Source organism: Mustela erminea, chromosome 18 (assembly GCF_009829155.1).
Source record: "Mustela erminea isolate mMusErm1 chromosome 18, mMusErm1.Pri, whole genome shotgun sequence".
Lineage (NCBI taxonomy): Eukaryota > Metazoa > Chordata > Mammalia > Carnivora > Mustelidae > Mustela > Mustela erminea.
The window spans coordinates 60953870-60973454 of NC_045631.1; the positions used below are offsets into that span (position 1 = coordinate 60953870).

The following is a 19585-nucleotide window of genomic DNA, read 5'->3' on the forward strand; positions in this document are numbered from 1 at the left end:
ACTTCTCAGTGGCTCTGGGATGCCAGCTTTCCCCTTCAGGTCTGATCTCCTCCACACGCTCCCAGCACTTTGAAGCCCTGAGACTCCCTGAGCGGGGGGGACACGGACACAGCATGGGAAGGGGCGCAGGAAGGAGCCAGTATGCTAAGCCCGGGAGGGTAGGCTTGTCCTCCAGCCCTTGCCCTGCTCAGGTGTGGGTCAGGCTGCCCCTGGGGGTGCTGCAGGGCCCTCTGATCCCCGTGGTGGGCGGGGTGGCTGTTGCCCTCCCCAGGGGACTTCTGCCCTCTGTGTGTCCTGGCTGCAGACACCGGGTGGGTGTCCGAGCTAAAGCGAGGCGGGTGCTGTGGGGCGGAGAGGCCCCCGCACTTCAGGGGCCGCCGTATCACGCGGACCGAGCTCCTGACTGGTCTCCACCTGCAGGCCCTGCCCACAGCGACATTCCTGGCCCAGTGGCGGCCACATGGCCTTGTATCCCGTGGCAGAAACGTCATACTGTGCGTGCAGGCTCATCTCACGGGCCCTGCTGTGGCCCTCAGCAGGCCACGCACACGCGCGGTCGGGCTGGCCTGCCTCTGAGGCAGTCTTCCTTTCCAGCCACATGGACAGAGGCAGCCCAGGAGGCTTTGAAGCAACTTGACTGGGTGACAGCCACAGAGAGGCGTGCCCGAGGGTATGCATCGATGGTTTATCCATAGCTCAGGGAGGCGGCTTCTGAGGGCGTCGGACGGCTACATGGACATACGGGAGCTCTGAGAGCGGGGCGTCGGGCCCCTGCTGCTTTGTGGCCCCTGCCTTGTCTCACACCTGTGGGTGTAGGGGGAAGCCACCTGCGCCCCTGGGTCCCCTCGGCGACCCCCCCCATCTCCTGTGTCCAGGCGATCAGCAGTAGGAGGTCACCAGGAGGAGTGGGGCATTTGCCAGGACCTGATTCAGTCTTGGGGGCCGGAGAGGGGCTTCTCCAGCATCAGCATCTCCTTCCCTGTCTGAAGCCAGAGGCCGCAGAAATGGGGCGTGGGGTCTCGCCTCAGCTCAGCAGGCTGCAGTGAGGGTGGCGGCCCCTAGAAGTCCAGGAGCTGTGGGGAGAGCAGAACCCATGAGCCTCCAGCCCTGCTCCCAGGAGGGCGGGACACAGGAAGGGACACTGGGGCACCTACCAGCTGAGGTAGCACCTTCTCCAGCTGGTCCACGTCCACGAGAGTGAGGTCTTCTGCCTGGGCCTGCCGGGCGCTGCGGACGGCCGCCTCTGCCACCACGTGGGAGGGTGGTGAGGGGGGCAGGTGGGCGGGGCCGGAACCCGAGCTAAGCCCAGCTAGCCAACACAGCCTTAGCCCGGCTGGGAGGATGGGTCAGAGGGGAGTGGGGACCCCCCCCCAAGAAAATACAAGGGGACAATGTTGGGGCCGGTCTTCTGGGGGCCCCAGCTTACCCACGACAAAGATCTTCAGCAGCTCTGCCATGAGCCACAGCGCATCCCCGCCCACTGTGAGGAGGAGGGAGCGAGGTGTCGGACCCGCGGCCCGCCCTCCCCTCATGTAGGTGGCCCTCTGCCGTCCCCCGAGGCCTCGGCACGCCCCAGAGCTGCAGTGCAGGGTCACGGGTGCCTGGCAGCTCCCTGGTGTGGCCCTGCCTGCCGGTTGGTGTCACGAACCTTTGGTCTTGCTGTCCGTGAAGTGCGCGCGCAGCAGCTCGCTCACCAGGTCCTGGGGGGTGGGGACGAGGGGGGGCAGTGGGGTCAGCGGCCCATCACCTCCCCAACCTGCCACAGACCCCCATGGGCACTGAGTTCTGGATCCTGGAGAGGCCGTCTCCTGGGGCAGGGGACCGGGCAGTGAGGATCCCCCGATGCCTCCAGGAGCATCACAAGTCAGACACAGGTGGGGAACAAGCGGGGGCAGCCCGGGTGCCCACCCACTGCTCTCTGGGTCCAGTCCTCGTAGGATTCCAGGTGGTCTTGCTCTCCCGCCCCTGGGGCTGAGGTGCTCTCCCCGAGTGGGCCCTTTGGCAGGTGTGTCCACACCGCCAGCACAACCAGGCTGGTGCCAGACCCTGCTCTAGGCACAGGTCAGCTACCTTTGAGGTCCCTCCCTGGAGTCTCCCCCAAGCGGGCCTGGGATGGCCACTGTGGGGAGCTCAGAGCTGAGCAGAGGCTGGGCTGCTCCGGTGATAGACCTATCACGCTCAGGGTGAATGTGGGAAGACGGAGGGCAGAGCCGGAGCAGACTCCTCAAGGTGGGGGGCTGGAGCCTCTAGAGGACAGCACCACTCTGTAGAGCTGGGGGGTGTGGCCGGAAGAGACTCTGGGGGCCAGGAGCTCCGCTTGGAACATGCTGCGTGAAGGACACGCTGACACCCCCAAGCAGAGCGGCTGTGCAGGCGGCTGGAGCAGAGAACCTTCCAGAAGATCGAAGGATGGTGAGGACTTGGGGGTGGACCAAGGGACATTACAGAGAGCAGGGTCCAGCCAAAAGAGGCCCTGAATGAGGAGCTAGCAACCCCAGGGGGGAGGCAGGAGGAGCCCAGAAGTGACGTGTGGGGAAGGTGAGCTGGGGACTGGCCACGCTCCGGCTGTAGCCACGGGAGGCTTGGCTGCCTCACCCAGTGCAGCTCCCAGAGCAGAGCAGAGGGGCAGGGCAGGGAGAGGAGGCCACGGGGCCCAGGCTCAGGAGGGTAAGAACTTGCCACAGGGTCAGGCGGAGGCAGCCTCACTCTCCCAGCAGAGACGGTGAGAGCCTGGTGCCACCTGCTGGTCCTGCCGCTGCCCACCGAGGAGGTGCTGGGGAAGGCCCCTGAGGCTCTGCACCCCCCTGCCTCTGCTCCCCGGGGAGGATATCCCTCAGGGCCGTGGCAGCCCAGCACCCGCTGTGTGTGGTGGTTCCTGAAACAGGCCAGTGAGTCCAGGCTGAGGAGGGCAGGACAGGCCCTGGGACGCAGTCAGCCTCTCCCCGCTGTCTGCAGGCCCTTGGGCTCCCCTCTGACCCCCCGCCCTCACCTGGGACAGCTCTGCTCAAGGGTAACAATCATCACCCCGGTTCTGGCCAGAGCCCTTGGGGTGGGGACTCAGGGCTCTCCAGGTCTGCCCGTGCTCCCCTCTCCAGCAGTTACACCGGGGGGAGGGGGATTCGTGCGACCACCTTCCTGCCAGGCCACCCTGGCCTCAGTGCCTTTGCCTTTTCAGTCACTGACCGGTGACCCAGCCGCCCTCCCGGGGGCCAAAGCAGAGAGGCCTGAAGCACAAGGCGAGACGCAGAGCCCCCGCCTCTCCCTAAGGCAGGGGCTCCCACCGGCACTGGCGGAGCCAAGCCCCGGGCTTTTCTGGCTCACGGCCTGCTGGCCAGCTCGGTGACTCCCGCAGGGCCGCGTCGCCCGGGCAGAGCGAACGGTGAGGCTCCGGAGCGGAACGGCTTGAGTCTGACCTAGCCCTGCCTCAGTTTCCCCACTAGGAGCAGCGTACTTGCATCCACGTCCGAACCGGGCGACCGTGATCCGAGAGGGCCCGTGCGGATCCCCCGGCCCCCAGGAAGGGACACAGAGCGGCCAGTTTCCGCCCCGCCCGGGCGGGACGCGAAGCCCAGGGCCCCGCGGGAGGCCGCAGGCCAAAGGGAAGCCGGAGAACGTGCGGGCAGCGCGGCCACCAGCCAGCCGCCTGCAGCCACTCGCGCCGCGCCAACGGCCAGTCCCGGGGGCCGCCCCCCGCCGCAAGCCCGGCCGCCGGCTCGGCCTCGGGGGACTCGGGCGCAGGACCCCGCCTGCGGAGGGCCGAGGGCGCGACTCCGGGAACGGGAGTCCAGCGTGGGGCCGGGTCGCGGCGCCCCACCCCGCCCCCCGCCCCGCCGCCCCCTGCCCCCCGCCGCCCCCCGCCCTCTCACCTTCCGGAAGCCGCCGCCAGCTCCTTCCATGACAGTCGCCCCGGCGCGCCCTCCAGAAACCCGGGAGCCCCCCAGCCAGTCCGCCCTCCGCGCGCCCTCCGCAGCCCCGCCCCCGTTCCTCCAGCCAATCTGCCCGGAGCGCGCCTTCCGCGGCCCCGCCCCAGGCCCCGCCCCCGCGGGGCCCCGCAGCGCGAGCCCGCCCCCTCGTCCCTATTGGTCCGCAGCGAGAAACGCGCGCCTTCCCGCTCCCATCCGCCGCCCCACGCAAAGCCTCCTGGGAGTTGCAGTTTGCGCCCGCCCTTCCCGGCGCGCCTCGCTCTTCCTGGATACTGAGGCTTCGCGGCGGCCGCGCGGACCCGCGGCGGGAGCGCAGGGTCCGAGGCGCGTGGGCTGGGTTCCTGGGTCCCGCCCCGCCGCGGGAGAGCCAGTCTGCGAGGGGCCCTCATCCCCGCCCCTGGCGGATGCCCCGCTCCCGGGTCCCCTGCGGGAGCGGCCGGCTGCCCACCACCGCCCCCCGCCGTCATGGGGTCTCCCTCCCGGAGAGCCAGTTCGGTTTGTCCCTCGATGCGCGGCTGCTGAGGACCTCGGGGCCCTCGTGCTCCACCCTGAGCTGCCTGGCGCCCTAGGCCCCCGCGGGAGGGGCCCTTAGGGAGGGGGCCTGGCCGCGCCCGCGGGCCCGCGGCGAGGGGCGTCCCTGCGAGCGTGCCATGGAGGAGTTCCGGCACTGCTACAGCCGGCTGTGCCGGGAGAGCGGGGCCGAGCCCCAGGAGACTGTCCTGCAGAAACTGCAGGAGCTGCCGCGGGGCCGGCTGGACCTGGCCACCCAGAGCCTGACGGTGGACACCTGCCGGGCCTTGGGCAAGCTGCTGCAGAAGGAGGCCCTGCTGACCGAGCTCATCCTGAGCGACTGCATGCTGAGCGAGGAAGGTGGGCAGCCGAGCCCGGGCGGGGGCAGGCGGCCCTGGGGACCGAGAGCCGCGGCTGGCCGGTGGCAGCCTGGCACCTGGCCTTGCCCTGGTGTGCGCGTGGCCCTCGCTCCTCGGCAGCCTCTGGCAGAGAGCTCTTCCTTCGCCGCAGACCTTGCCTTTGTGAGGTTTCTGTTCTTCTGCACTGTATGTACTTAAAGCCAGCAGTGGCGCCCCTGGCAGCAGGGGACAGTTTCTCTTTGTAACAGAGAAACCTTACCTACCCCTGACTTAGCCGAGGCCCGGTGTGCTGGGGAGCGTGCGGCCGGTGACCCGGCTCTGAGCCTAGCACAGACTGCAGGCGTTTCAAAGCTGGCAGTGAGCAGGGCAACCCATTCCTGGCATGAGTCCTGACCACTGGGGGCCACTGGGACAGTCCTCTCTCTCCTATGTCTGGGTTGCTGCTTGCTCCAAGCTGGAGCCCACAGGGAGGAGCTCAGGGACACAGAATGACAGCCCTACCCCCTTACAGGGGCCACACTGCTGCTCCAGGGGCTGTGTGCCAACACCATTGTGCGGTTTCTAGATCTAAAGGTGAGCAGGTCTGTGCTCGGGGGCGCACTGCTTGAGACCGGGGGTGGGGGTGCAGTGGGTGGGGGTAGATTTGGGTGTCCCGGCAGCCTGAAAATCTGGATGGTGGCCAGAGACAGTGTCTCTAAGTACTCTTGGCACGCAGGGCTCCACACGGATTTCTGATGGTCTTGATGGGGTGGGTGGTGATTGGGTCAGGAGCGTGAGTTCCAGACTGTTCACGTGAACAGACAATGAACCTGCACCAGGAGGCCCCCTGCGGCCTGAAAGGAGTTGCACCTGGTGCCGGGGGCGGTCCCCCTGGCCTCATCCGCTGCCTGACCAGGGCCCTGTGGGGGGTGGACATGGCATTTAGAGCCCAGCCTGTGAAGACACGGAACTAACCATCCTGCCTCTTCCTGCCCCAGGGCAATAACCTCCAAGCTGCGGGCACTGAGGCTCTGGGACTACTTCTCCGACAGAACAAGTCCATTCAGAGGTAAAGTGTGGTCCCGGCCCTGCCCGCTCCGCCCACCCCCAGCACCACCCACCCCCATGAGTGGTTCGGGGTCAGCTCAGGGCACATTCTACAGCCTGAGAGCGTCATCTCCAGGCTGGTCGTCTGTGTCTCCCGTACAGCAGTAGGGAGTTGGCAAGTATTAGTTACTCACATGGCTTCAGCCTTTCTGCCCGAGACCCTGAAGCCTGCACCTCCCCTCTGGTCCCTGTGACCACAGGGTGCTCCTTGGGGCCACACAACTCATGGCCACCTTTCCTGCAGCCTCACCCTCGAGTGGAACAACCTGGGCACGTGGGAAGATGCCTTTGCCGCCTTCTCCAGGGCCCTGGCAGGCAATGGCACCCTCCGGCAGCTCGACCTCCGTAACAACCAGATCAGCCACAAGGGCGCGGAGGAGCTGGCCTTGGCCCTGACCTGTAACGCCAGCCTCCAGCAGCTGGGTGAGGCCACCCTGCACTGGCCTTTTCTGCCAGGCCTGCGGTCTGGAGCCCAAGCCTCTGCTCCCTCAGCTTTCCTGCTGCCGCTTTTGTCCTCCGGAAGCAAAGGGGCAGGGAGGTGTCGTGGGGAGGGTCCCGGTGAGCAGGGCTCCTGCAGGGAGGACCCTCCCCCAAAGAAAGCATCCGGGGCTGGGCCGGCTCTGTCCAGGGGCGCTCCGTCTGGTGACAGCAGGTTTCCTTCCAGACCTGCGCTGGAATAACATCGGCCTCCTGGGGGGCCGGGCCCTGGTGAACTCTCTGCCCCGCAACAGAGCCCTGTGGAGACTGGAGCTGGCTGGGAACAACATCCCAGGCGACGTCCTCAGAGCCGTGGGTACGCGCAGGGCCACCGGCCACTGCGGGAGGGGCGGCTCGGGGCTCAGGACAGGGACGTGTGCAGGCATCGTGAGGCAGCCTCGGTCAGACACGGGAAGGAGAGGGAGAAGGGGCAAGGGGGGTGTGGCGTGGCGAGCCGGCGGAGCTGCCCTGCCCTGCTCTGAGCTCTCCTCCGTGTGTGCACCCCTCCTCAGCCCCGCCAGGGGCCCCTGGCACAGACGAAGAAGCGGAGGCACCATGGCTTGTGGCCTTGCCCCGAGGGCCGTGCCCATGCCTTGGTGGCCCAGCCACAGCTGGAAGGGGGCTTCTTGGCATCTGCCCCCACGCCCCAGAGTTCATGGCTGTGCGTGGGAGCTGTGTGGGTGTGGGGCCCCCTGGCTCCATGGTCCCTTCCCCTCAGTGACCCCGACAACTCAGCCCCAAGCCCAATAGAACACTGTGTCGCTCTGCGTGGTTACTGTCCTGCTGGTAGTGCCAGCCACCCCGGGGCCTGAGCTCGGACTGGAATCCTAACCCTAACCCTAACCCTGCTGGACTGGCCCGGCCTGTGTCGTCATCCCTAGCTCCTGCTAGTGCCCTAGCTTTTGACGGGCTCCTCTCCAAATGCTGCCTGAACCCCTCCAGAACACGGGAGTTGGGCACGACATGCACTTCTTAGAAGTCGAACAGTGGACTCTGACCTTCGGGATGGAGCCCAAATGCCCCAGGAAAATCCCCGTGTCTGGCAGCGGAGCAGTCTCCCCGCCTCTCCCCATGTGCATGGCCCCCTGCACAGGTGCCTCTGCGGCTCCCGGGCCCGCCCTTAGCCCCGTCCCTACCCCTACTGAAGCCCTCCCCTCCTAGCGCAGTCTGACTGGCGGGGTGAGACCACAGACGGGGTTCTCCGACGACTGGCTTCCAGGCCCAGGGCTGGGCTAACTGTTGGCCACCCCGAGGCCTAAGCAGCCCCCTCGGTGGATCCCTGGGCTCTTTCCCATAGAGCAAGCCATGGACCGCAACCGGGAGCGGCAGACCACTTCCCGAGAGAACCAGGCCCGCGCCCACGTGCTCAGCAAGGAGGTACAGCACCTCCAGGAAGAGAAGTCCAGGCAGGTGAGGGCAGCACTGCTTGTGACCGCAGAGCCTCTCCAGCTGCGTGGACGCAGGGCCCGCCTCGGTTCCCGGCCGTGGCCGTCTTCCTCTGCGCCCGAGGGCTTCTCTGAGTGGCCAGCACTCAGGCCTGAGAGGCAGTCTTTAGGTCTGACTTCTGGCCGCGTGGGTGGGCAGGTGGGCCTCCCTGTGTGGGAGCCCTGTCCCCCTCCCAGACAAAGCGAATGCTTTTCTGTTCTGCTGCTTTTTGCGGGTGTCTGCTCTCCATCCTGCTTGACCGGGGTGATAAGCAGGTTCCAGGCCCTGACGGGGCTCTGGCCGGCTCTGTCCCCAGTTTCTGGACTTGATGGAGACCATCGACAAGCAGAGAAAAGAGATGGCCAGGAGCAGCAGGTGGGTGCAGCCCCAGGGTCACAGAGCTCCAGCTCAGGGGGCAGGGTGCCTGCGGTTTCAGCCCTGACTCTGGCCTCGTGGGGTGACCGACCCCGAGCTGCCAAGCGACGAGAGAGTAGCATGTGCTTGCCCAGCACCGTGGCTGGAGGGTTGCGACCGGCACTGAGAACCTCCCCGGCTGCACCTGGAGTGCTGTGGAAGCAGGAGAAGCAGTGGCTGGTACCCGAGCCCGGGGCGGGGGGCTGGCAGCGCTCTGAGGTGGGGGTTCTCGGGCCTTCCTTTCTGCTTACAGGGCGTCCGCCGCATGTGTGGAGCAGCTTCAGGAAGCCCTGAATGAGAGACATTCTGTCATCAATGCCCTCAAGGCCAAGTAAGCGGGGCCGCGGGCAGAGGAGTGGGGGAGGGGTGGCTCTGGAACATTTTAGAGACCTGTCCGTGGGCAGAAGAGTGATACGCACAGGAGCCCTAGACGCCAGCGTACAAAGTTGAGGTGGGAGACCACTTGGTTAGTAATCCCGGAAGGCTTCTTGAAGGAGGCGCGCTCTAGTTGAGTTGACTAGTGGTTGGCAAGAATGAGAACAGCGGCGCCTTTGCAAGGCTCCAGGTGCAGCTGGGCGGGGGCTGGCTTTTCTCTCCCTGCAGGCTGCAGATGGCGGAGGCCGCCCGGGTTCTGTCCGAGCAGAAGGCCCAGAGCCTGGGGGAGCTCTTGGCTGCCGCAGAGCAGGAGCAGCAGAGCCTGGCGCAGAAGCAGGCCAAGGAGCACAGGCTAGAGCAGCAGGTGAGCAGGGAGGGGTGGGCCGGCACAGGGTGGGCGACTGGGCAGGCGGTGCCGGCCGGGGTGACCGGTGGTGACCGGTGTCCTGTCACCCGCAGGAGGCGGCAGAGAGGGAATCTAAGCTCCTCAGAGACTTATCCGCTGCCAACGAGAAGAACCTGCTTCTGCGAAACCAGGTATGGGGGGGTGGGGCCAGGCCTCCTGGGAGGCGGGGGCAGGGGCCTCCGGGCAGGGGCTGGGGCCGCTGCTGCCCGTCCATGGTGCCGGCTCCCCAGGTGGACGAGCTGGAGCGGAAGGTGAGGTCTCGGCAGGAGCAGCTGTTCCTGGCCCGGCAGGAGCTGAGCAGCGCGACGGCGGAGCTGAAGATGCGGGCCAGCCAGGCCGAGGGTGGGCACCCGCCCACAGCTGAGGGCCCAGAGAGGGGAGGACAGCGCGAGGGCCCCTGGGGAGTCCCACCCATGCTCTCCCCCCTGGGCTTTCAGAGCGTCTGGAACTGGAGAAGAAACGGTCCCGACAGAGCTTGGAAGACTTGGAGCAGCTGCGGGCCAAGGAGGTGCTTGTTAATGACACCACCGGTCCCTGCTGTCCGTCCAGGGTGGCATGGTGTCCCCTTGTCCCCTGTGCACACCCCTGGCTGTGCTCCCCTGACAGCCTTGGGATGCTGGCTGGTAGTTCTTTGCCAGCCCCAACAGATGACAGACCCAGAAACTCCCAACCAGCTTCTAGAAAGCACGCTAGCGCCGGCTGCCACCTGGTGTGGCACTGGGATGTGTCCTCTGTCCTTGTTTCTTACAAAGCGATAAGGAGCAGCCCCTCCGGGAAGAAAGTGTCCCCAGGACCCACCTGCCACGGGGTGGGGGTTCCATGAGGGGACGTCAGCTGGGGAGCTAGTCCTTCAGCCCTGCTCTGCCCCCTCACCTGGGCAGGTGGAACACCTGACTCGTCACCTGGAAGAGAGTGAGAGGACCATGCAGGAAAGGGTACAGCGGCTGGAGGCCTCGCGCCTATCCCTGGAGGAGGTGAGCATGTGCTGGCTGGGTGCCAGGCCCGGCCCTTCCCTGGGGCACCCCTTCTGTGGTCTCAGAACCCCATCAGGACCACCCACCAAGAGCCCTGAGGCCAGAGGGACATAGTGCAGTGGGGTGTGGGATCCCTCAGCCATAGCAACCCTGCCTAGTGAGCGAGGCTCTCGGGAGGCTAGAGCAGGGGTACCCCCGGTACTCCCAGACGAGTCCCTGGCCAGGGCAGGACAGGCCCAGTGGGTCACTGTGCGTGGTGCAGGAGCTGAGCCGGGTGAAGGCGGCGGCTCTCAGCGAGCGCGGCCAGGCTGAGGAGGAGCTCATCAAGGCCAAGAACCAAGTCCGTCTGGAGGAGGTGAGCCTGCGGCCGGGCAAGCCGGGAGCCTGCTGCTTGCGGTGCCTGCCTGGGAGCGAGGCCTGAGGGGCTGAAGTGCACAGGCCAGACCCAGATTTGTGGCTCAGTAGTGGGAGGTGAGGGACAGGAGCCCCAAGGGTACTGGGGCAGACAGGAGTCTGAGCAGGTTAGGTCTAGGATCGCATCCAAGCCCCCTACAAAGAGCCACTGACGACCAGCCCTGGGATGGGGGAAGGGGTTTGCATGGCCAAAGCCAGGACCCAGAGGGCAGAATGGTCAGCCTAGGAGAGGGGGACTCCGGTAGCCTCGTTCAAGTGGAGCCTGTTCAGAGTACGCATCCGAGGCAGCTTCCGTGTCGCACGTGAAAGCTCCCTCTGGCTGAGCAGGCGGGATCCTCCCACCCCTGTGAGCCCAGGGCCACACGCAGGGAAGCAGCAGGCAGGCCTCGGGCCCGCCCCACGTTGCTCACCAGCCCCCCTCCCCGCCAACAGCAGCAGCGCCTGGCTCAACTGGAGGAGAAGCTGCGGCTGCTGGCGCAGGCTCGGGACGAGGCTCAGAGCGCCTGCCTGCAGCAGAGGCAGACGGTGGCCGATGCCCAGGCCCGGGCCAGCCAGCTGGGCCTGCAGGTGGAAGGCCTGAGGCGGCGCCTGGAGGAGCTGCAGCAGGTACGCGGGACCTGGAGGGACGCACCCTCCGGCTTCCAGCCCCCTCTCACCCCCGTGTCTGGCAGGAACTGAGCAACAAGGACCAAGAGAAGGTGGCGGAGGTGAGCAGGGTCCGGGTGGAGCTGCAGGAGCAGAACGGCCGCCTGCAGGCCGAGCTGGCAGCCCAGGAGGCGCTGAGAGAGAAGGTGGCGGCCCTGGAGCGCCGGCTGAAAGGTGAGCGGAGCTTGGTGGGACCCGTTCTCCCTGGGTGACCCGACGGGCGGCCAGGCTGCAGCGCTGGGCAGTGCCCATGTCACTGGGCAGTGTCCGCATCATCCAGCGCCCGCCACCCCCAAGGCGGCGCTGCCCACCTCCGGATGGCCTGGGGTCCAGGGCGGGCCCTGAGCCGGCACCGCCCCCACCCGTTTCCTGTCCCGCAGTGATCGCAAGCGACCACCGGGAGGCGCTTCTGGACAGAGAGAGCGAGAACGCCTCTCTCCGGGAGAAACTTCGGCTCAAGGAGGCGGAGATCGCTCGGATCCGGGAGGAGGAGGTCCAGAGGGCCAGCTTCCTGCAAAATGCTGTCCTGGCTTACGTGCAGGGGTCTCCTCTGAGGGCTATGAGCCCCCCGAAGTGAAGGGAGGCAGGAGCCTGGGGGGAGGCAGGAGGGCAGCACCTCCCAGACGTCTGTGGGTCCCATCCGTGCCCGTCACTTTCTTAAAACAGCCTGGCAGGGAGTCTGCCGCTGGGATCAGTGAGTGGGGACCGCTGCTGCTCACCACCCGGGAGCCCGGCTCAGCGAGCCCAGGGCCACTGGCCACGATGTCTGGAGTGGGCACCCCTCCGGGCCCTCCCAGGGTCCTTCCTCCGGTCCCCGGGAACATGAAGCACGCAGGGGGAAGAAAACAAGGAAGAGCCGTCCCTGCTCCGGGGCAGCCCCTTCTCGCTGGCGGGGCAGCCCGTGAAACGTGCCCACACAGGCCCCTTTTACAACTGACAGTGCGCAGCGGCTGCCCCGTCCGCTGGGTCTCTTGAAATACAAAACTTTTGCAACTTGTGATACGTTCTGGATTGGTACCTTTTCCCACGTTTGTGCGCCGATGCCCCAGGCACCCTCTGCCCCAGCCCTGGAAAGAAGACCCTCCGGGTGCATCTGGGTGGCCTTTCCCTCCTGCCCACGGAGGCGGGGGGCGGTGGAAGGACAGGGCAGCGCTGGCCCCTGCAGTCTCCTGGCCAGAGCGCGGGTGGGTCTCAGCCCCTCCGGCAGAGCCGGCCCTGGGCATGCCCTCCCCGGCAGGAGCCACAGCACACGGACCGCCCCAGCTCAGCCTGGTGGGGGCGGGAGGGCCCTGCCCGCGCTGCCCCCTCCCCCCTCGGCGCGCGGCAGGGATCCCGGGCTTGGGGGACTGGCCGGGGGTCGCCGCGCCCCCACCCCTCGGCGGAGTTCTCCGGGAACCGCGAGGGCCGGGTTCGGGGCGGGCGCGCGCCCCCCGCGCCCCCCGCCGGCCGCGCTCGGCTGTCTCCGCGCCCGGCGCTCGGCGGCGCTCGGCTGTCTCCGGCCGCTCGGCTCGGCGCTCGGCTCGGGTCCGCGGCCGCTGCGGCGCGGGGCATTTCTCCGCAGCTCGGCTCGCGGCCGCGCCCGCCCGGCCCGCGCCCATGCAGGCCATCAAGTGCGTGGTGGTCGGCGACGGGTGAGTGCGCGGCGCGGAGGCCGCGGGCCGGGCGGGGGCGGCCCCGGGGACCCGGCCCGGGCTCAGCGCACGGCTCCGGGGCGGGTACCGGCTCGGGCCCGGGCGGGGCGGCCCTCGCCAACCCCCTCCCGCCGACGCCCTTACCGCGCGCGCCCCGGGGCCGGGCCGGAGCGGGAGGGCGCGCCGGGGCGGGGTCCCGGCTGGCCGCCGGGCGCGGGCCTGCACCTCCCGGCCCACCTGATGCTGCCCCGGGGCCGCCGCCCGGCCTCCGGGTGGGTGGGGCCGGGCCTCTCACCTGGACTGAGCCCCGCTCGGGTCCCACCCTCCCGGGGTGCCGGGGGCGCCTCCGGGCCGGCTCGCCCCGCCCTACCCGCTGGAGGTCTCCGCCTGCGGTTCGGGGGAGGGGGCGGCCGCTGCTGGGCGGAGGGCCGGAGGCTCGGCCGGAGCAACGTGGGCTCGCCCTGTGTCCGCAGCGCCGTGGGGAAGACCTGCCTGCTCATCAGCTACACGACCAACGCCTTCCCGGGAGAGTACATCCCCACCGTGTGAGCGCTCCGGGGGGCGGGTCTGCGGCCGGCCGGCGCCGGGCTCCCCTGGCGGGGCGGAGGCTGGGAGGGGGTGTCTCGGCTTGTGGGGTGGGGCCAGGGCGCGGCCAAAGCTCGGGGTCCGGGCAGCCTGCGAGCCCTGGACCTGGGCTGACCGTCGTGCTCTGCCCGGCAGTTTCGACAACTACTCCGCCAATGTGATGGTGGACGGGAAGCCGGTCAACCTGGGGCTATGGGACACTGCCGGGCAGGAGGACTACGACCGGCTGAGGCCACTGTCCTATCCCCAAACTGTAGGTGACAACAGGGCCAGCCGCAGGAGCTGGGTGGCCTGGGTGGGGCCCTGGAGGTCCTCCTGTGTGAGTGTGCAGGGGCCAGGGGCCGTTTGGAGGTCCTTGACGGCTCCCACCCGCGCCCCCCTCTCCCTTTCTCCCAAGGATGTCTTTCTGATCTGTTTCTCTCTGGTGAGCCCCGCGTCCTTTGAGAATGTCCGAGCTAAGGTAGGGCATTGCCTCCGAGGGCATGTCTGTGGGAGAGGGGCTGGTCCCAAGGGCTTTCCCTGGCGGGGCGGGGCCTCTTGCCTGAAGACCTCAGGTCACTTGTCGTTTGGAGGCAGAGGAGATCCCTGTTTTGCTTGGGTCTGAAGGTGACCAGGGGGCGCGACAGAGGGGCAGAGGTGGGGTAGGGGAGCTGATAGGCCCTTCAAACTTCCAGGTAGTGTTTTTGTCCTTGGTCATGTCCCCACCAAGCCCACGGCCGCTTCCTGAAGCAGGAAGGGTTCAGTGTGGGTCCAGGGACTGAGATGAAAGCACCCCTGGGAGCCGTGGCCTCCTGCAGGCATGGCTGTGGGGAAGCCCCCGGATGTCAGGGTCAGAGCCTCCATCCCCACAGTGGTACCCAGAAGTGCGACACCACTGCCCCCACACGCCCATCCTCCTGGTGGGCACCAAGCTGGACCTCCGTGATGACAAGGACACCATCGAGCGTCTGCGGGACAAGAAGCTGGCACCGATCACCTACCCCCAGGGCCTGGCCATGGCCCGCGAGATCGGTGAGTGGGCACTGTGGGGCCCTCGGGTGGGCGCAGGAGAGAAGGGGCAGAGGCAGGCTCTGGAGGGCCCCCCACCCGTGCGGACCCCTCCCAGCCGCGCTGCCCCCCACCCCCCGCACTGACTCCGCTCCTCAGCACCCCTCCACCCGCGCTGCCCTCAGGCTCTGTCAAGTACCTGGAGTGCTCAGCCCTCACTCAGCGGGGCCTGAAGACGGTGTTTGACGAGGCCATCCGGGCTGTGCTCTGCCCGCCGCCTGTGAAAAAGCCGGGGAAGAAGTGCACGGTCTTCTAGAGGGTCTTCTAGAGGCTGCTTCAGGAGGGGCAGCCCCGCCCGGCCCCGGTTTGCTGTCGTGTTGACCTGTCTGGTGTCCTTGAGTCTGCTGTGGGGGGAGTGGCGTGGGTGGGGAGGGGGAAGACGCATGGGGACGAGGCCACCGCTCCTGGGGACAGGGCTGGGGCAGTGGGGTCCTGTCTGCTCTGTCTCCTCTCTCTGGGGTTACAGCTCCAGCTGTACCTGGACCCCACGGGAGGCTGGAAGGGAGCAGGGTCTCCCTCAGGCTGCAGGGGCGGGTCCAGGGCAGCCCCAGGATGGGCTTCCTGATGGGGGGAGGTGGGGGGGTGGGGCCTGTTCATGCACCCCAGGATCGGGTGGCCCTTACTTCTTTTATACAATAAACGTTCTCCACCATCTCCCGTCTGTCTGGGTACCCTTCTGTCTGCTTGGGGTGCTCTGCCCCTAACCTCTTCCATAGAGAGTGGAGGGGTGAACTTGACCCTACACGCTGGGCAACAGGAGAAAAAGACCTTGCTCCGCTGTGTCAGTCCCCAAACGATGGGACCTGGACCAAAGCAGGTGTAAGGGCACGTAGCCCCCTTGGGGTGAAGAAAGCCCTGGTTGTCCTGACGTGAGGCCTCCAAGAGGGGCGCACCCGGGGGCGGGGGCTGAGGTGGGCTCCGGTCAGCCGGCTCCCAGGTGTGGTGAGGGGCAGCCTGTAGTCAGGGCCCACTGAGCCCTACGGAGCCCCTGGCGGGACTGTGCGGGCAGCTGGCGGCCTCCCCCGGCTCCCCGCCACCCACCAGGGCTGGAAGAGCCGCGGTCAGGAGGAAAGGCAGCCGGTGTAGAGGGAGGGAGAGGAGAGGGGGAGCAGCCCGGGGCCAGTCCGTCACTGCTGAGGCCAGAGACAGTGGGAGCTGAGGCTGCCATCAGCCTGGGGGGGTCCCGCGCTCCAGGAGCGTGACTTCGCCCCTGAGCCCACAGGGCGCGCTCCAGGCAGACCCGTGATTAGAAATCCCTGCTCCCCGTGCACTGCACAACAGGCCCCCGGCCAGCTGCGAGATTTAGGGGAATGTGTTAGCCAGTTGTTCAAGAGCCTTTATTATCTATGTAAACTTGGGGTGCCTGGGGGCTCAGTGTGAAAGCCTCTGCCTTCAGTTCAGGTCGTGAGCTCAGGGTCCTGGGACCGAGCCCCGCATCGGGCTCTCTGCTCAGCGGGGAGCCTGCTTCCCCCTCTCTCTGCCTGCCTCTCTGCCTGTCAAATAAATACATTAAAAAAACAAACTGATAGTCCAAACACCCCTAATTGTTCTTGTACACAGGGCTATCACCTGTGTTTGGGGTCATCTACGCCCGGTGTGTCTGTGTGGCAAGGGTGCCACATAAAGGTTGGGGAGCTCGGGGCCCCTGGGCAGCTCAGGCAGCTCGACTTCTGACTCAGTTTCGGCTCAGGTGGGGACCTCGAGCCCTGCGTCCATCCCTGTGCCGTGAGCTCCACGCTCGGCAGGAAGTCTGCTTGAGGTTCTCTCTCTCCCTCTCCCCCGTCCCTGCTTTCACGCTCTGTCTCTCTAAAAATAAATAACTCTTAAAAAAAAAAAAAGGTGGGAGACCGTGCATCTCTCCCCAACTCTGCCCTCGATGTATCAAGTGTGGGAGTCTTTAGGCCGTGGGAACAGGCGAGTTCTGCCACAGGGCTTGATTGGCTATTTGTTGTGTAGACTTAAAGCAACAACACACAAATGCCGTTTAAACTCACAGGTGCCGGGTCTCGTGCACTCGGTGCTTCCTAAAGAACTCAAGAAGGTGAGAGAGTGTTCTTCCCGCATTTGAAAACTCTCACCTGGTTTAGCGAAGAGGCCTTTCAGCTCACTGGCAGGTCAGCGAAGCGCCAACGCCCCCCTCTCTGGCCTCCCTTTCCGCTAACTCCTTACGGTACTAACAACACTCATGTCAGGGTTACGCCCACAGAGCTGGTTGGTAGAACTCCGCTGCTTCTACCCCGATGGCCTCTGGACAGGGCCGAAGGCCATTCCTGGTCAAAGTCCTCACCATGCTTAGGAGCCGGCCTGGAAGGTCCCACCTCTCAGGCCCTGCCAGGGACCCGGCCGGATCTGAACATCTTGGGCATGGGAGCCAGCCTGCCACCTGGCCTGGGGTCTAAGCTGAATGGCACCTGCGTACCCGGGACTCATTCCCACACACGGCACTGGGCTCTGCATCTCTGGCCGCTTGCCAGCAGCCTAGAAATCAGTGTGCAGGCTAGACAGAAGAATCGTGTTTATTGGAGAGACGGGGGGACGTCAGTGCGCTCAGCATGAGGCCGGGGCATGTCAGAGACTCAGGTAGCCAGGAAGCCCCCGTCCACCGGCACAGCGGAACCCGTGGTCATGCCGCTCCGGTCACTCAGCAGGAAAAGGATGGCGTCCACCACGTTCTCCACCTCTGCGGGCAGAGTGGAAGTCAGGGCATAACCCACAGAGGCTGCCCTTTATCCTTCCCGCCCAGGCCTCATCGAGGCAGGTACAGGGGCTCCTGCCTGACTCACCAGCAAACTTGCCAAGTGGGATTCGATCCAGCATGGTCTTGGCCTTCTGGGGGTTGCTCCAATTGGCCTGGCCCATGAGGGTCATCACCACCGTGGGATTCACCGCGTTCACGCGGATCTACACCAGGATAGGCAGGAGGTCAGCAAGGCAGGCTAGGTGCCCCGGGCTGGGGCGGGGGGGGGGGGGTGGGAGCTGGGTGATGGGAGGCATCCCAGTAGGGCTCACCTTGTGTGGCCCGAGCTCCAGGGCCATCGCCTTGGTCAGCATGTCCATGGCACCCTTGGTGGAGCCTGTGACGAAAGGTGTGCCTTGAGCCTGAGCTGGCTGCAGGCTTGGGGGTCACCAGGGTCGGGGCCGGGGTGCAGCCGGGGGTCACTCACAGTAGACGCTGTGGTTAGTTATTGCACGCTGTGAGGCCTGGCTGGAGATGTTCACGATGGACCCCGGGGCTCCCCTAGCTATTAAGCCCCTGGCCACGATCTGGAATTGCAGAGGGAGCGTGAGGTAGAGTGAACTAGTCACCCACCATTCCCACTCCTGCCCTGAAGGCGGCTCACCTGGGACACTTGGATGACAGCCCGCAGGTTCACGTTGAAGGACCTGGAGGCGGGTGGAGACACCCTCGTCAGGGGCCGGAGCTGCTGCTGCAGGGGGCAGCCCTTGCCCTAGGGTTCCTCCACCCTGGCCGGCTCACGTGTCACACGCCTCCTTGGTGACCTCCAGGAAGGGCTGCAGCAGCGCCACGCCAGCGTTGTTCACCAGCAGGTCCACCGGCCCCAGGCTGCCCAGTGCCCGCTCTGTGGCCTCCCAGTCACCCAGGTCCACACACACGGGTTCCACCCCGGGGCACTGTGTGTATGGGGGTGGGGGACACAGCTACCGGAGGCTCCATGCCCAAGGAGGGGCATAGCTGGGCCTCTGCCACACGAGAACTTCGACAGACACAGGAAGGGAGGAGGTTCCAGAGGGTCCAGCTCCCTCCTCGGGGTTCAGAACCCCAGGGTGCTGAAGGAGGCGACAGAGGAGCCAACACGGCTCCTGGGTCCCCGGGCATTTCAGGTCTTAGGGACCTGGAGGCTGGCCCGCCTCTGGCCAGTCCATTTCCTGCACCCCGGTGGCTCAGGAGCCGGGCCTGCAAAGCCTGAGAAAAAAGCCTGAGAAATGGCAAAGCAGCCACTTCGGCCTGCTTCCAAACCCAGCGGTGTCGCCGTTCTTCCGGACGCCGGGTGGCCAATGGAGGCGGAGCGCCCCGGGAGGGCTTGCGGAGGGTCCCCGCTCAGCCCCAGCGCCAGGCGCCTGCGCGTCCGGGCCCGACTTCCCCGCCGCCCCGCCCGCCTCCCGCGGCCCGCTGGGCGGGGACTGGGCGGCGCCTACCTCGCGGACCAGGCTGTCCAAGTCGGCCCGGGTCCGGCTCACCGCCACCACCTGCACACCCGCCGCGTGCAGCGCCTGGACAGTGGCGCGCCCGATGCCTGCGGGGAGCGCGGCTCAGCGTGGCGCATCCCCGGCACCGCGCCCCCGCCGCCCGCCGCGCCGCGCCCCCAGCCCCCCGGCCTCCCGCCGCCCCCGGACTCCAGCCGCCCGCGCCCCCAACCCCGGCCGCCCCGCAGGTCCACCTTTGCCCGCCCCCGTGACGAGCGCCCGGCGGCCCGCGAGCCCCAGCTCCATGGTTAGCGTTTGGTCCCGGCGCCCGGCGGCGGCGACTCTGCAGGTGGGCGGGCGCGGGGCGGGGCGCGGGGCGGCCAATCACAGGCCTGCGTCCGGGCTGGGGGCGGGGACATTAACATACCCCCTCCCCCACCAGTAGGGAGACTCGGGGAAGGGAGGGGGCGCCGCAGGGGCGGCGGGTCGACCCCGCCTAGGTCGGCTTCGCGGCGTCCGCGAGCGTTTCCCCGGCCCGGCTGGTTACAGGAGCGCAGACGTGGTCCTTAATGCCGGCAAGAGCTGCGGCGACGTGCGAAGGGGAGAGCGCGGAGTCGGCGCTTCTCGTTTGGTTCCCGCAAATCAGTTCGGTGGGAAGGATCGCACGCCTCCTCCCCAGCCCGGCCTGGGAGCGGCTCGGGAGGGCTCCCCCGGAGTGCCCGAGGGAGCGTTTGCACAACTGAGCCTGAAGAAGCCAACAAGATCCGCGTTGACCTTGAAGGGACCCCAAAGTCATCCAGGACCACCCACCTGCCACTACCAGCACTTACCAAAACTTGGGCCGAAGAAGAAGAGCTAGGATTGGCGTCATCGAGGTGCACGGTGGCCAGCAAGGGCAAGCATTGCTTCTAGAGGCTCTGGGGTCATTCACAAATGTGAGCCCACATGCATACCCGTGCACTGTCTCCCCCATAAAAGCTGATTCGTTTAGGGGGTTATGGCAAAAAAGCTAGAACTGCAGGAGTACCTTCTATGGCCCAAAGTGGGGTGGTTGCTGGGCCTCTGCGTCACTGGGGCTTTGGGCCTAAGTGGACAGGTTGGAGGAGAGGGTAGTGGGGCAGCCCGCGGCACACATCTGAGAAGCCCCCAGAGAATGGCCAAGGGAGTC

At 66.9% G+C, this 19585-nt stretch overlaps 4 protein-coding genes across 9 annotated transcripts; 2 read left to right on the forward strand and 2 right to left on the reverse strand.

Moving 5' to 3' along the window:
* Window positions 1–667: 667 nt before the first annotated feature.
* CENPX (centromere protein X) lies at window positions 668–4312 on the reverse strand. Its single transcript, XM_032319503.1, has 6 exons — window positions 4011–4312; window positions 3452–3830; window positions 1649–1700; window positions 1427–1480; window positions 1155–1243; window positions 668–1073 (listed from the first exon to the last, which is right to left on the reverse strand). Exons 1-6 carry the CDS (start codon window positions 4310–4312, stop codon window positions 1059–1061), a joined length of 891 nt encoding a protein of 296 aa, XP_032175394.1. The 3' UTR covers window positions 668–1058.
* On the forward strand, window positions 4135–12010 carry LRRC45 (leucine rich repeat containing 45). 4 transcript variants are annotated; one of them, XM_032322124.1, is made up of 17 exons: window positions 4135–4793; window positions 5304–5365; window positions 5770–5840; window positions 6123–6301; window positions 6543–6671; window positions 7653–7765; window positions 8097–8155; window positions 8448–8525; window positions 8798–8933; window positions 9029–9106; window positions 9206–9317; window positions 9413–9483; window positions 9857–9949; window positions 10212–10304; window positions 10796–10969; window positions 11035–11182; window positions 11389–12010. In XM_032322124.1, exons 1-17 carry the CDS (start codon window positions 4574–4576, stop codon window positions 11583–11585), a joined length of 2013 nt encoding a protein of 670 aa, XP_032178015.1. In that variant the 5' UTR covers window positions 4135–4573; the 3' UTR covers window positions 11586–12010. The 4 variants fall into 4 exon arrangements, with proteins under 4 accessions (XP_032178015.1, XP_032178016.1, XP_032178017.1 ...); XM_032322125.1 differs by having other exon boundaries at window positions 10799–10969; XM_032322126.1 differs by lacking the exon at window positions 10212–10304.
* A 480-nt stretch (window positions 12011–12490) lies between these two features.
* RAC3 (Rac family small GTPase 3) lies at window positions 12491–14925 on the forward strand. 3 transcript variants are annotated; one of them, XM_032322176.1, is made up of 6 exons: window positions 12491–12639; window positions 13113–13184; window positions 13360–13477; window positions 13622–13684; window positions 14076–14239; window positions 14397–14925. In XM_032322176.1, exons 1-6 carry the CDS (start codon window positions 12605–12607, stop codon window positions 14455–14457), a joined length of 513 nt encoding a protein of 170 aa, XP_032178067.1. In that variant the 5' UTR covers window positions 12491–12604; the 3' UTR covers window positions 14458–14925. The 3 variants fall into 3 exon arrangements, with proteins under 3 accessions (XP_032178067.1, XP_032178065.1, XP_032178066.1); XM_032322174.1 differs by having other exon boundaries at window positions 12494–12639; window positions 14076–14235; XM_032322175.1 differs by lacking the exon at window positions 12491–12639 and adding an exon at window positions 12830–12911 and having other exon boundaries at window positions 14076–14235.
* A 1844-nt stretch (window positions 14926–16769) lies between these two features.
* DCXR (dicarbonyl and L-xylulose reductase) lies at window positions 16770–18803 on the reverse strand. The gene is made up of 8 exons (XM_032322190.1): window positions 18672–18803; window positions 18430–18527; window positions 17750–17904; window positions 17613–17655; window positions 17436–17535; window positions 17281–17345; window positions 17055–17172; window positions 16770–16951 (listed from the first exon to the last, which is right to left on the reverse strand). Exons 1-8 carry the CDS (start codon window positions 18721–18723, stop codon window positions 16848–16850), a joined length of 735 nt encoding a protein of 244 aa, XP_032178081.1. The 5' UTR covers window positions 18724–18803; the 3' UTR covers window positions 16770–16847.
* Between the last annotated feature and the right edge of the window lie 782 nt (window positions 18804–19585).